The sequence below is a fragment of the Anthonomus grandis genome, chromosome 17 (genome assembly GCF_022605725.1).
Source record: "Anthonomus grandis grandis chromosome 17, icAntGran1.3, whole genome shotgun sequence".
In the NCBI taxonomy this organism is placed as follows: domain Eukaryota; kingdom Metazoa; phylum Arthropoda; class Insecta; order Coleoptera; family Curculionidae; genus Anthonomus; species Anthonomus grandis.
Genome location: NC_065562.1, coordinates 20,222,495 through 20,236,037, shown reverse-complemented (window position 1 = coordinate 20,236,037; position 13,543 = coordinate 20,222,495). Strand labels below are relative to the sequence as shown.

At 30.0% G+C, this 13,543-nt stretch overlaps 1 protein-coding gene across 6 annotated transcripts; it reads left to right on the top strand.

Annotated features, from left to right (window-relative positions):
* Positions 1 to 188: 188 nt before the first annotated feature.
* Positions 189 to 11,472, top strand: LOC126746128 (fibroblast growth factor receptor 1). Of its 6 annotated transcripts, none has more exons than XM_050454247.1 (15): positions 189 to 369; positions 2,927 to 3,010; positions 3,077 to 3,181; positions 3,238 to 3,314; positions 3,368 to 3,521; positions 3,584 to 3,743; positions 3,809 to 3,981; positions 4,029 to 4,276; positions 5,948 to 6,095; positions 6,156 to 6,396; positions 6,452 to 6,544; positions 6,598 to 6,782; positions 6,838 to 6,994; positions 7,053 to 7,264; positions 11,175 to 11,472. In XM_050454247.1, exons 4-15 carry the CDS (start codon positions 3,258 to 3,260, stop codon positions 11,426 to 11,428), a joined length of 2,082 nt encoding a protein of 693 aa, XP_050310204.1. In that variant the 5' UTR covers positions 189 to 369; positions 2,927 to 3,010; positions 3,077 to 3,181; positions 3,238 to 3,257; the 3' UTR covers positions 11,429 to 11,472. The 6 variants fall into 6 exon arrangements, with proteins under 6 accessions (XP_050310204.1, XP_050310201.1, XP_050310203.1 ...); XM_050454244.1 differs by having other exon boundaries at positions 3,064 to 3,181; XM_050454246.1 differs by having other exon boundaries at positions 2,890 to 3,010.
* Positions 11,473 to 13,543: the final 2,071 nt, after the last annotated feature.

Below are 13,543 nucleotides of genomic sequence, written 5' to 3'. Positions count from 1 at the left end.
ATTACATTCTAAAAGTAACCCGGTTTTTCTTCAGGCTCATGCCTTATATCTCTGCAACAGAGTGAGATGGAAACTTAAAAATAGGAGACTTATTTAGAATTTATAGTGTTATCTATTAAAATTACAAAATAATCTTTTGCCATTATCAGAGATCGATTATCAGTTTGTTTTTTTCTTAATACGTGTAACCATCAACATTCCATGCACGTTCAGTTTAACGGGTGACGCGACGCGCTAAAGACGACGCCCGCCGACTTCGAAACGTCGCGACGCCTTCTAATTGTTCCGTGGTGCTCTTTTGTTTTTATACGTGGAAACTTTCGCTTGTTTAACGTTCATTATCTAATAAATAAATGAAACGTTGTTCAGGTATTTTTATCATCGCCTTCTAAGATTATTTTTTATCAGTTAATCTTATAAAATGTCGACTTTATAAAAAAATTGATATCTTTGTCCAGCATAGGACTATTTCTCCCCTAAAACTAATACGTATTTAATGTTATCTGCACCAATATACATACATACATGTATTCCCTATTATTATTATTATTATTATTTTTTTATTAACCTTAAGGTAAACAGACCGTCATACCGATATAATATGTATTAAAATAGAGTGTCAATATAGAGCTATACGGTGCGAAAATACTAATTAATTAATTAATTTATTGGCTGCTTGTCGATAATAAAACGGGTAAGCCCTCATCATAAAAAAAAGGTTAATTAATCGCAAACAGAGTGCAGACGATACACTGATAATAAATGGGAAAATAATAGAGAAATTCTATTTTTTTTTTGACTGTTAAGAGGTTTTTTCCGATTTTCTGGAAAACTATTGGAGCTAGAAATAATTTTTTTACTGCCTCTGATGCGCTTTGATATTCCAAACAACTTTTGTTTCAATAATTTTTTTCTACATCCAATAATTTTGTCAGAAAAAAATTAAAATTATAAACATTTTCCTATAGGTACTTTTTTGGGGAAATTGGGTATAACTTTTTTCTGGTACGTTTTTCAAAAAACTTTTATAAGACTTTTTTGAAGCTTTTTGAACAAAGAATCCATTTATAAAAAAAAAATAAAATTTTTCAAAAAATTTTTTTTTTTAATTTTTCACCTAAAATTTTTCAAAAAAACCTCCATAAGTCTTTTATTTTTGGATTTACGGTTAAATGTTATTCTTTATGATTTGTTTTGTTTTTCATACTGAATACAATGCTAAAAGAAAATTTTCTATATTTTCAACAGTTTTTGAGAAAACGAGGAAAAACTGTTAAGAGGTTTTTTCCAATTTTCTAGAAAACTATTGGGGTTAGAAATAATTTTTTTACTGCATCTGATGCGCATTGACATTTCGAACAACTTTTATTTAAACAATTTTTTGTTTTAATTAATATTTTTCCAGAAAAAAAATAAAAACTAAAATTATGAACATTTTACCATGGATACCCCCTTTGGATTTTTTAAGGAAGACTTTTTTTGGGAAAATTGGGTATAACTTTTTTCTGGTACATTTTTCAAAAATCTTTTATAAGACTTTTTTTAAACTTTTTGAACAAAGAATCAATTTATAAAAAAAAATTAAATTTCTCAAAAATTTTTTTTTCACCTAAAAATTTTTTTTACTTTTCAAAAAAACCTCCATAAGTCTTTTATTTTTGGATTTACGGTTAAATGTTATTCTTTATGATTTGTTTTGTTTTTGATAGTGAATACAACGCTAAAAGAAAATTTTCTATATTTTCAACAGTTTTTGAGAAAACGAGGAAAAACTGTTAAGAGGTTTTTTCCGATTTTCTGGAAAACTATTGGAGCTAGAAATAATTTTTTTACTGCCTCTGATGCGCATTGACATTTCGAACAACTTTTATTTAAACAATTTTTTGCTACAACTAATAGTTTTCCAGAAAAAAAATAAAAACTAAAATTATGAACATTTTACCATGGATACCCCTTCGGATTTTTTAAGGAAGATTTTTTTGGGAAAATTGGGTATAACTTTTTTTTGGTACATTTTCCAAAAATCTTTTATGAGACTTTTTTGAAGCTTCTTAAACGATAAACCAATTTATCAAAAAAAAAATTAAATTTTTCAAAAAAAATTTTTTCATCCAAAAATTTTTTTACTTTTCAAAAAAACCTCCATAAGTCTTTTATTTTTGGATTTACGGTTAAATGTTATTCTTTATGATTTGTTTTGTTTTTGATAATGAATACAATGCTAAAAGAGAAATTTCTGTATTTTTAACAGTTTTTGAGAAAACGAGGAAAAACTGTTAAGAGGTTTTTTCCGATTTTCTGGAAAACTATTGGAGCTAGAAATAATTTTTTTACTGCATCTGATGCGCATTGACATTTCGAACAACTTTTATATAAACAATTTTTTGCTTCAGTTAATAGTTTTCTAGAAAAAAAATAAAAACTAAAATTATGAACAGTTTACCATGGATACCCCTTTGGATCTTTTTTGGGAAAATTGGGTATAACTTTTTTCTGGTACATTTTCCAAAAATCTTTGATAAGACTTTTTTGAAGCTTTTTAAACGACAAACCAATTTATCAAAAAAAAAAAAAAAATTCAAAAATTTTTTTTTCATCTAAAAATTTTTTTACTTTTCAAAAAAACCTCCATAAGTCTTTTATTGTTTGATTGACAGCTAAATGTTATTCTACATAATTTGTTCTATTTTTAATAAGGATTCCAATGCTAAAAGAAAATTTTCTATATTCCCAGTAGATTTTGAGAAAATGATAATAAATGACTACTCTCAACTTTCAAACTTAAATAACTCCCAAACTATTAAATATACACCCTTGATGAGTGGTATTCTTGTAATCAGCCTAAAAACCACATCCTAATGGATCACATATTTCCAATATTTTATACAGGGTGGGTCAACATCTACCTCCTTTTTCACATTTAAAGGATGGACTTCCTAAAACCAAAAAAATGACAAAAATGCATGTGTGGACAAACCTCTTCTTAATATTCTGGCTTTCTTTTGGAAAGGTATGCAATCTCTCATAATTACTATATCAGTATATTTGCATGTACCTTTCAAGGTATTTTCCATAGAAAAATGTCCAAATGCACCGGGTCTATTTCAAGAAATCACGATTGCACCATTCATAGACCAACACCGCTACATCAGGTTGAACATTTCCTGGCATAAGCCTGAAGGTAAGCAAAAACAATTGAAAAGCTCTTCAACTGTTTTGTTTTTCTTTCCTCTATAGCCAACTTTTCAACTTTTGATATGTCCATAGAGTCCAGTTGTACAGCTCTATATGGGGACAGAGACATTCCTATCGAGGTACCATCAATTAATAATTAATTAAAGTTACTTAATGATTAAATCTCTTTAAGCAAAATTTCGTGATACAACCCAATATGGACCGACTGACCCACCCGGCCGAGCCCTTATTGCACGGATGCCTTTATAACTTTGAACTGACCACTTTGGCAAATGTTTACGATCAAATATGCCTTATTGAACAAATAATTGACTATACCATTCCAGGTGAAGAAAGAGGGAGAGGGGGCGGGAATATAAAATAAATGAACTCAATTTTATTTATATAGAATGTGTGCAGTTTGTCTGCTCCTGCAACGTCACGCAGTCCCCCTATGAGCTAATCGGGGCAAATTTAATTAGAGATAAGTTCTACAGTGTAGAGTTTAAGAAGACTGATAGTTTTAACGGATTAATTAGTTTGGAGGGTGTGTTCGATAAGGTTTGGTAGTAAGTATGCAAAGAAAACTTCTTATTGTTGATTTTTATTAAAAGCTTCTTTTGTTTTTTTGTAGTACAAATATCAACTCAAACAAAACAATAACGCTGGTACCCGTGGGACAAATCCACTTCGAAAGCGACCAGTTGACGGTGCAATTTAACGATTTTCACGAGGGCAATTCCTACTTGATTTATGTCGATTTAATCGTGGACAGTTGCGACTTTCATTTTTCCACAGTTATTTCAGGTAAAATTACTGTATAAGGAATTTCTCAAAAAAACAAAATTTTTTAGTGCAAACTCCACGTTCTGCCTTCGTTAATCAGTACATAATTTACTCTGGAACTTTGTGTGCCATATGTCTCGTCCTCGCTTTTATATTATTGAAGATTAGATTGCAAATATTGGAAAAATTGAGGAAATATTTACCGTTTAATACAAATAATGGACTACAGGACAGTAGGGTCATTTGTGAGCCTACCAGTGCAAGTTCTAAAAAAGAAGTCGTTAACACCCAATATACTCCGTTAGAATTTATTGTGGTAAATAATAACAGAAATTAATAGAAAATTTAATGCCGATTACAAAAATACCAAACACTATATATTTATCTTTAGCCGTTCTCGAGATATTTCAGGTTAAAAATTAATAGTTGGTGACACACCCTGTATATTAAAATGTTTGAACTCAAATATCTCGAGAACAGATTGAGGTAACCTCATAGTGTTTGGGCTCATTTTATTTGGAAAAAAAATATCTTTTCAAGGATTGATCATGTATTTTGTTATAAGGCTTATAAAAAAAATGCATAATTTTATGATCAAAATTGATAGAAAATTCAACACAGATTTCAAAAATACCAAACACCATGCATTTATCTTTAACCGTTTTCGAGTTATTTTAAGTGAAAAAATAATGTTTATTGACACACCCTGTATATTAAAATATTTAAACTTGAATATCGCGAGAACGAAATGAGGTAACCCTAAAGTGTTTGGGCTCATTTTATTTGGAAATTAGTTATCTTTTTGAATATTTTGTTTCAAGGCTTATCAAAAAAATTCCAATGTAAAGTACTCATTTAAATAATCAAAACTGATAGGAAATTCCACGCTGACTTCAAAAATACCAAACACTTTAGTTTTATCTTTAACCGTTCTCGAGATATTTCAAGTTAAAAATTAATAGTTAGTGACACACCCTGTATATTAAAATTTTTGAACTCAAATATCTCGAGACCACATTGAGGTAACCTTATAGTGTTTGGGCTCATTTTATTTGGAACCAAATTATCTTTTTAAAAATTGATCAATTATTTTCCCAAGTGGCTTAATAAAAAATTTTCATAATTAAATGCATAATTTTATGATCAAAACTATTAGGAAATTCAACACAGATTTCAAAAATACCAAACACCATGCATGTATCTTTAACCGTTTTCGAGTTATTTTAAATAAAAAAATAATACTTATTGACACACCCTGTATATTAAAATATTTAAACTTGAATATCTCGAGAACGAAACGAGGTAACCCTAAAGTGTTTGGGCTCATTTTATTTGGAAATTAGTTATCTTTTTGAATATTGATAATATATTTTGCTAAAAGGATTTTTAAAAAAAATCTATAATAAAACGCATAATTTTATGATCAAAACCGATAGGATATTCAATACAGATTTCAATAATACCAAACACTATGCATTTATCTATAAGCGTTTTCCAGTTATTTAAAATCAAAAAATATTACTTATTGGCACACCCTGTATATTAAATTCTTTAAATTCAAATATCTCGAGAACGAAACGAGGTACCCCTACAGTGTTTGGGCTCATTTTATTTGGAACCAAATTATCTTTTTAAAAATTGATCAAATATTTTCCCAAGTGGCTTAATAAAAAATTTTCATAATTAAATGCATAATTTTATGATCAAAATTGATAGAAAATTCAACACAGATTTCAAAAATACCAAACACCATGCATTTATCTTTAACCGTTTCCGAGTTATTTTAAATAAAAAAGTAATACTTATTGGCACACCCTGTATATTAAATTTTTCAAATTTAAATATTTCGAGAACTAAAAAAGATAACCACATAGTGTTTGGGCTTATTTTAATCGGCGTAAAATTTTCTATCCAACCATGCTATCGATACCTTAAAAATCCTCACCATATACAGGGTGTTAACCGAAAAACCAATTTATGTTTCAAGAATTCCCATAAATTCGACCACTACGAAATCCCGAAGACCAGAATCGCCCTAAAACAAGAAATCGGCGGGGGTGCCTTCGGCAAAGTATACAGGGCGGAACTCTTCGATCGTGCCGGTGTAATGTCGGTTGCTGTCAAAAAACCCATCGGTAATACCTAATAATTACAACAAGACAGTGATGTAGGGTCTTTAAAACGGGGTATTCCAGACAACGCACCCTCTGAAGAAATCGCCGACTTTCTCACCGAAATCGACACAATGAAGAGGGTGGAAAACTCCGGGGGGCACCCGAATATCATTAAACTGTTGGCCTGCGCCACCCTGGAGCCTCCCTACTTGATGGTGATGGAGTTGGTCCCGTGTGGTTCCTTGAAGTCCTACTTGTCGCACTTAAGAAGCGAGTGGGAGGAGAGAAAGAGAGGGAGCAACCACAGACACTTCTTTCCCGAGTAAATCCCTTAAACCGACCCTTCACGGTTCTCTTGATTCATTTGTTTCTTGCAGCAACATGGTGGTCGAGAACTACTTGCCTTCAGTGACCATATCATCGCCTGCCAACGAGAATCAGTTGAAGTACAGCGACCTGGACTTCAATCGGTATAAGTCAGTCATTTGTAGCTTCGATCTTTTGGTTAAAGTGATTCTTCCAGGAACGGCAGCCTGTACAGCTCTTCGGAGACTAACTCTTATATCACCCCAGACACCCCCAGCACCCCCGGGTCACCATTTCGGTGCAACAAAAAGGGTCGTAAATTGGCCCCTCCACCTCCTCTATCGCCACTCACCCCAATGTCACTGAACAGTACGTCCAGTGGCTTACCATCTGTCACTGGAAGTAAGTTCAAGGCTGATGACTTTGTAGAGTTGATCCATAGTAATGTTCTCTTTAGCTTTAATGACCCCACTGGACACTGAACCTCCAACTCCTTTGATAGACTTCCATGACCCCCCCATAAAGCCCAACCTGGATAGTAAGGACTTACATAATTTCGCCCTGCAAATAGCGAACGGGATGGCTTTTCTGGAAAGTCTGGATATCACTCACAGGTGCCCTCATCAAGTCCCTTCTAAGGTGTATTAATATTATTTGTATCCCATTATCCAGAGATCTGGCTGCAAGGAACATCCTGATCAATCAAGAGAAAACGTTGAAGATCTCGGATTTCGGTATGGCCAGAAAAGGAGTCTACGTGAACACGGCGAAGAAGCGGCAACCGCTAAGGTGGATGGCCCCCGAAGCGATCGAATGCCGGAAGTGCGATAACAAAACGGACGTGTGGTCCTTCGGGGTGGTCTTATGGGAAATTGCCAGTCTAGGTAAGAATTTTGGGTCTGAGGTATTATAGGGAATTAAATACTGATTATAAAAATACCAAACACCCCATAGCTCTCTCCAATAGTTTAGGAGATATTTGGGAAAAACATGTGGTCCTTCGAGCCGGATTTTGCACTTTGAATGCTATTGTCTTGGAAACTTTTGCAGATATAGATTTGCAGATATGGTGTTTTTTTCGCAGAATTTCATTTTTTATCCAATAAATTTTAAGAAAAAATTTTTTTTAAAATTCCAAAAAATGGCCATAACTCAAAAACCACTCAAGATACGGTTTTGAAATTTTGTACACGTATTCTTCAATTAATTTCATTAGACACCTATTTCAGCGTTTTTTCGAAAAAAAATTAATTTTTGAAAAAAAAATTTTTTTCTGAAAAATCTGATTTTTTTTTACAGGAAAATTCAAAAAATGGCCATAACTCAAAAACTACTCAAGATACAGTTTTGAAATTTTGTACACGTATTCTTCAATTAATTTCATTAGACACCTATTTCAGCGTTTTTTCGAAAAAAAATTAATTTTTGAAAAAAAAAAATTTTTCTGAAAAATCTGATTTTTTTTTACAGGAAAATTCAAAAAATGGCCATAACTCAAAAACCACTCAAGATACGGTTTTGAAATTTTGTACACGTATTCTTCAATTAATTTCATTAGACACCTATTTCAGCGTTTTTTCGAAAAAAATTTAATTTTTAAAAAAAAATTTTTTTTCCTTAAAAATCTGATTTTCCTTATTGGAAAATTCAAAAAATGGCCATAACTCAAAAACCACTCAAGATACCGTTTTGAAATTTTGTACATGTATTCTTCAATTAATTTCATTAGACACCTATTTCAGCGTTTTTTCGAAAAAAAATTAATTTTTGAGAAAAAAAAATTTTTCTGAAAAATCTGATTTTTTTTTACAGGAAAATTCAAAAAATGGCCATAACTCAAAAACCACTCAAGATACAGTTTTGAAATTTTATACACGTATTCTTCAATTAATTTCATTAGACACCTATTTCAGCGTTTTTTCGAAAAAAAATTAATTTTTGAGAAAAAAATTTTTTTCTGAAAAATCTGATTTTTTTTTACAGGAAAATTCAAAAAATGGCCATAACTCAAAAACCACTCAAGATACAGTTTTGAAATTTTGTACACGTATTCTTCAATTAATTTCATTAGACACCTATTTCAGCGTTTTTTGAAAAAAAATTTAATTTTTGAGAAAAAAAATTTTTTATGAAAAATCTGATTTTTCTTATTGGAAAATTCAAAAAATGGCCATAACTCAAAAACCACTCAAGATACAGTTTTGAAATTTTGTACACGTATTCTTCAATTAATTTCATTAGACACCTATTTCAGCGTTTTTTGAAAAAAAAATTAAGTTTTTGAGAAATGCATTTTTTTTGTAAAAAGTGAATTTTTTTTATTAATAAATTCAAAAAATGACCATAACTCAAAAACTACTCAAAATACACTTTTGAAAATTTGCACACGTATTCTTCAATTAATTTCATTAGACACCTATTTCAGCGTTTTTTCGAAAAAAATTTAATTTTTGAAAAAATAAAATTTTTCTGAAAAATCTGATTTTTCATAGTGAAAAATTCAAAAAATGGCCATAACTCAAAATCCACTCAAGATACGGTTTTGAAATTTTGTACATGTATTCTTCAATTAATTTTATTAGACACCTATTTCAGCGTTTTTTCGAAAAAAATTTAATTTTTGAAAAAAAAAAATTTTTCTGAAAAATCTGATTTTTTTTTACAGGAAAATTCAAAAAATGGCCATAACTCAAAATCCACTCAAGATACAGTTTTGAAATTTTGTACATGTATTCTTCAATTAATTTCATTAGACACCTATTTCAGCGTTTTTTCGAAAAAAATTTAATTTTTGAAAAAAAAAATTTTTCTGAAAAATCTGATTTTTTTTTACAGGAAAATTTAAAAAATGGCCATAACTCAAAAACCACTCAAGATACAGTTTTGAAATTTTATACACGTATTCTTCAATTAATTTCATTAGACACCTATTTCAGCGATTTTTGAAAAAAATTTTAATTTTTGAGAAAAAAATTTTTTCTGAAAAATCTGATTTTTCTTATTGGAAAATTCAAAAAATGGCCATAACTCAAAAACCACTCCAGATACAGTTTTGAAATTTTGTACACGTATTCTTCAATTAATTTCATTAGACACCTATTTCAGCGTTTTTTCGAAAAAAATTTAATTTTTGAGAAAATAATTTTTTTTTGAAAAATCCGATTTTTCTTATTGGAAAATTCAAAAAATGGCCATAACTCAAAAACTACTCAAGATACAGTTTTGAAATTTTGTACATGTATTCTTCAATTAATTTCATTAGACACCTATTTCAGCATTTTTTCGAAAAAAAAAAAATTTTTGAGAAAAAAATTTTTCCTGAAAAATCTGATTTTTTTTATTGAAAAATTCAAAAAATGGCCATAACTCAAAAACCACTCCAGATACAGTTTTGAAATTTTGTACACGTATTCTTCAATTAATTTCATTAGACACCTATTTCAGCGTTTTTTCGAAAAAAATTTAATTTTTGAGAAAATAATTTTTTTTTGAAAAATCCGATTTTTCTTATTGGAAAATTCAAAAAATGGCCATAACTCAAAAACTACTCAAGATACAGTTTTGAAATTTTGTACACGTATTCTTCAATTAATTTCATTAGACACCTATTTCAGCGTTTTTTCGAAAAAAAATTAATTTTTGAAAAAAAAAATTTTTTCTTAAAAAATCTGATTTTTCTTATTGAAAAATTCAAAAAATGGTCATAACTCAAAAACCACTCAAGATACGGTTTTGAAATTTTGTACATGTATTCTTCAATTAATTTCATTAGACAGCTATTTCAGCATTTTTCGAAAAAAAAATTAATTTTTGAGAAAAAAATTTTTTCCTGAAAAATCTGATTTTTTTTATTGAAAAATTCAAAAAATGGCCATAACTCAAAAACCACTCAAGATACAGTTTTGAAATTTTGTACACCTATTCTTCAATTAATTTCATTAGACACCTATTTCAGCGTTTTTTCGAAAAAAATTTAATTTTTGAAAAAAAAAATTTTTTTTGAAAAATCTGATTTTTCTTATTGAAAAATTCAAAAAATGGCCATAACTCAAAAACCACTCAAGATACAGTTTTGAAATTTTGTACACCTATTCTTCAATTAATTTCATTAGACACCTATTTCAGCGTTTTTTCGAAAAAAATTTAATTTTTGAAAAAAAAAATTTTTTTTGAAAAATCTGATTTTTCTTATTGAAAAATTCAAAAAATGGCCATAACTCAAAAACCACTCAAGATACAGTTTTGAAATTTTGTACACCTATTCTTCAATTAATTTCATTAGACACCTATTTCAGCGTTTTTTCGAAAAAAAATTTTTTCTGAAAAATCCGATTCTTCTTAGTGGAAAATTCAAAAAATGGCCATAACTCAAAAACTACTCAAGATAAAGTTTTGAAATTTTGTACATGTATTCTTCAATAAATTTCATTAGACACCTATTTCAGCGTTTTTTCGAAAAAAAAATAATTTTTGAGAAAAAAATTTTTTCCTGAAAAATCTGATTTTTTTTATTGAAAAATTCAAAAAATGGCCATAACTCAAAAACCACTCAAGATACGGTTTTGAAATTTTGTACACCTATTCTTCAATTAATTTTATTAGACACCTATTTCAGCGTTTTTTGAAAAAACAAATAATTTTTGAGAAAAAAATGTTTGGTCCTTCGAACCGAATTTTGCACTTTAAGTTCCTATATCTCGCACACTATTAAAAACAACTATATAGTGTTTAGGATCATTTTAATCAGCACAAAATTCTCCAACCAACCATCACACCCTCGACTCATTTTTCCAGGCGCCTTTCCCTACAATGACCTCAGTAACGAGGACGTCATCTCCTACATCGTTCGAGGTCACCGCCTGGAAAGACCGGAAACCTGCACGGATCAACTGTACGATTTGATGCGGGATTGTTGGCATAAGGATCCGGATAAACGGCCCACGTTCGGCAACATCGCCCGTAGACTTGACAACGTCGGAAAAACTTACGTGGACTTCAGTAAAATTTCACCGGGGTATGTGTTTCCACCCGCGCTGGAGGAGGCATAGACGTACAGGCATCATTTTGTAATTAATAAAGTAGCTTTAATGAATTGGTAAGTTTCTTTGTATTTGTTGTTATAAGTGTAAAATAGTGCGAGAGAGAACCTTTCAACCTAAAACAAATAGAAGCCAATAGAAGAGGGTTTTTACAAGAGCACTTTAATGATCAAAAAATGCGGCAGTCGAACTGCGTACTCAATTTTCTGGTTCACATTTATATGCTGATATCAAAGTCCATATTGGAGAGATACGTTGCATTTCTCTATTACCAGATCGCGTTGTTATGCATTTTTGAGTACGTATATCGAGATGCCCTTTTCCGAGCCTGAACATATACATATGTATGTATGTATATTTGAAATTTCGAAATCCGGTTTTATCCGGTGAAACAAATTTATAAATCAGATCGTCAACGACCGTCATATACTTTGATCCACTTTTCGGTGCCGCACAAAAGCCTCTTTGTAGCACCACTGGAAATTTAAATATTTCAAAGTTCTCCGGCGGGTTTTCCGTCCGCAGATAAATTCTGAATGTGCGGAACGTTTTATGTTGCACTTTTTAACTTTCAGGGGAAATTTAATGCATTTGCATACTGGTAAAATTCTTTGTTGGTTTTTAGGTCAGTGGATAGATAATTTTAAGCCGATTAAAAAAATATATTACTCTGTATGTTTATCTCTTACCGTCTTCGAGATATTTGGATTTAATGATAATAAATCTGTTGACACACCCTGTATATTATGAACTTTGAATCTAAATATCTTGGCAACGGAATAAGGTAATTATGTCGTGTTTGGGCTCATTTTAATCAGAAAAAAAATATTTTTTTAATTATTGACTTAATCTGCGGCTTACCATGGTTGTAAAAAATTTAAGGACTAAAATAGAATAATAGATATTAGGAGGTTATAGAGAATTTAATCCTGATTTTAAAAATACCACACACTATATATTTATTATTGACCGTTCTCGAGATATTTCAATTAGAAGAGAAATATTAGTTTACACACCCTGTATATTCTGATCTTTAAATGCGAATATCTCTGCAATGGAATGAGATAATTAGGTCGTGTTTGGGCTCAATATAATCAGAAAAAAAATAATTTTTTAATTATTGACTTAATCTGCGACTTACCATGGTTATAAAAAATTTTAAGGACTAAAATAAAATAATAGATATTAAGAAGTTGTAGAGAATTTAATCCTGATTTCAAAAATACCACACACTGTATAACTATTATTAACCGTTCTCGAGATATTTCAATTAGAAGAGGTATATTTGTTTACACACCCTGTATATTGTGATCTTTGAATCCGAATATCTCTGCAACGGAATGAGATAATTAGGTCGTGTTTGGGTTTATTTTGATCAGAAAAAAATTACCTTTTTATTTGTCGACTACCCATCAGTGTATCAGGGTCTTAAAAAAAAATCATAAATTAAAGAGGTATAAAAAAAACGTGAGTTAATAGAGAATTTAATCCTGAATTCAAAAATACCACACACTATATGGTTATATCTTACCGTTCTTGAAATATTTTAATTAAAAGATAAATATTAGTTTACACACCCTGTATACTCTGATCTTTGAATCCGAATATCTCTGCAATGGAATGAGATAATTAGGTCGTGTTTGGGCTCAATATAATCAGAAAAAAATTACCTATTTTATTATTACCTTTTCATCGGTCCACCTGGGTTTATCAAAAATTGATAAGTCAAAGTATTTTTACAGATATCTAGAGGTAATAGAAAATTTGATCCTGAATTCAAAAATAACACACACTTTATATTTATTATTGACCGTTCTCGAGATATTTCAATTAGAAGAGGAATATTTGTTTACACACCCTGTATATGCTGATCTTTGAAAGCGAATATCTCTGCAATGGAAGGAGATAATTATGTCGTGTTTCGGTTTATTTTGATCAGAAAAATATCACCTTTATATTTCTTGAATACCGATCAGTGTATTAGGGTCTTAAAAAAAAATCATAAATTAAAGTGGTATAAAAAATAATGTGAATTAATAGAGAATTTAATCCTGAATTCAAAAATACCATACACTATATAACTATTATTGACCGTTCTTGAGATATGTCAGTTAGAAGAGAAAT

Coding starts and splice junctions, on each gene's coding strand:
- LOC126746128 (XM_050454244.1), top strand. CDS start 2,951: ATGACAAAAATGCATGTGTGGACAAACCTCTTCTTAATATTCTGGCTT. Junction 3,315..3,367: donor ACAGAGACATTCCTATCGAG/GTACCATCAATT, acceptor AATCTCTTTAAG/CAAAATTTCGTGATACAACC. Junction 6,783..6,837: donor CTTACCATCTGTCACTGGAA/GTAAGTTCAAGG, acceptor TGTTCTCTTTAG/CTTTAATGACCCCACTGGAC.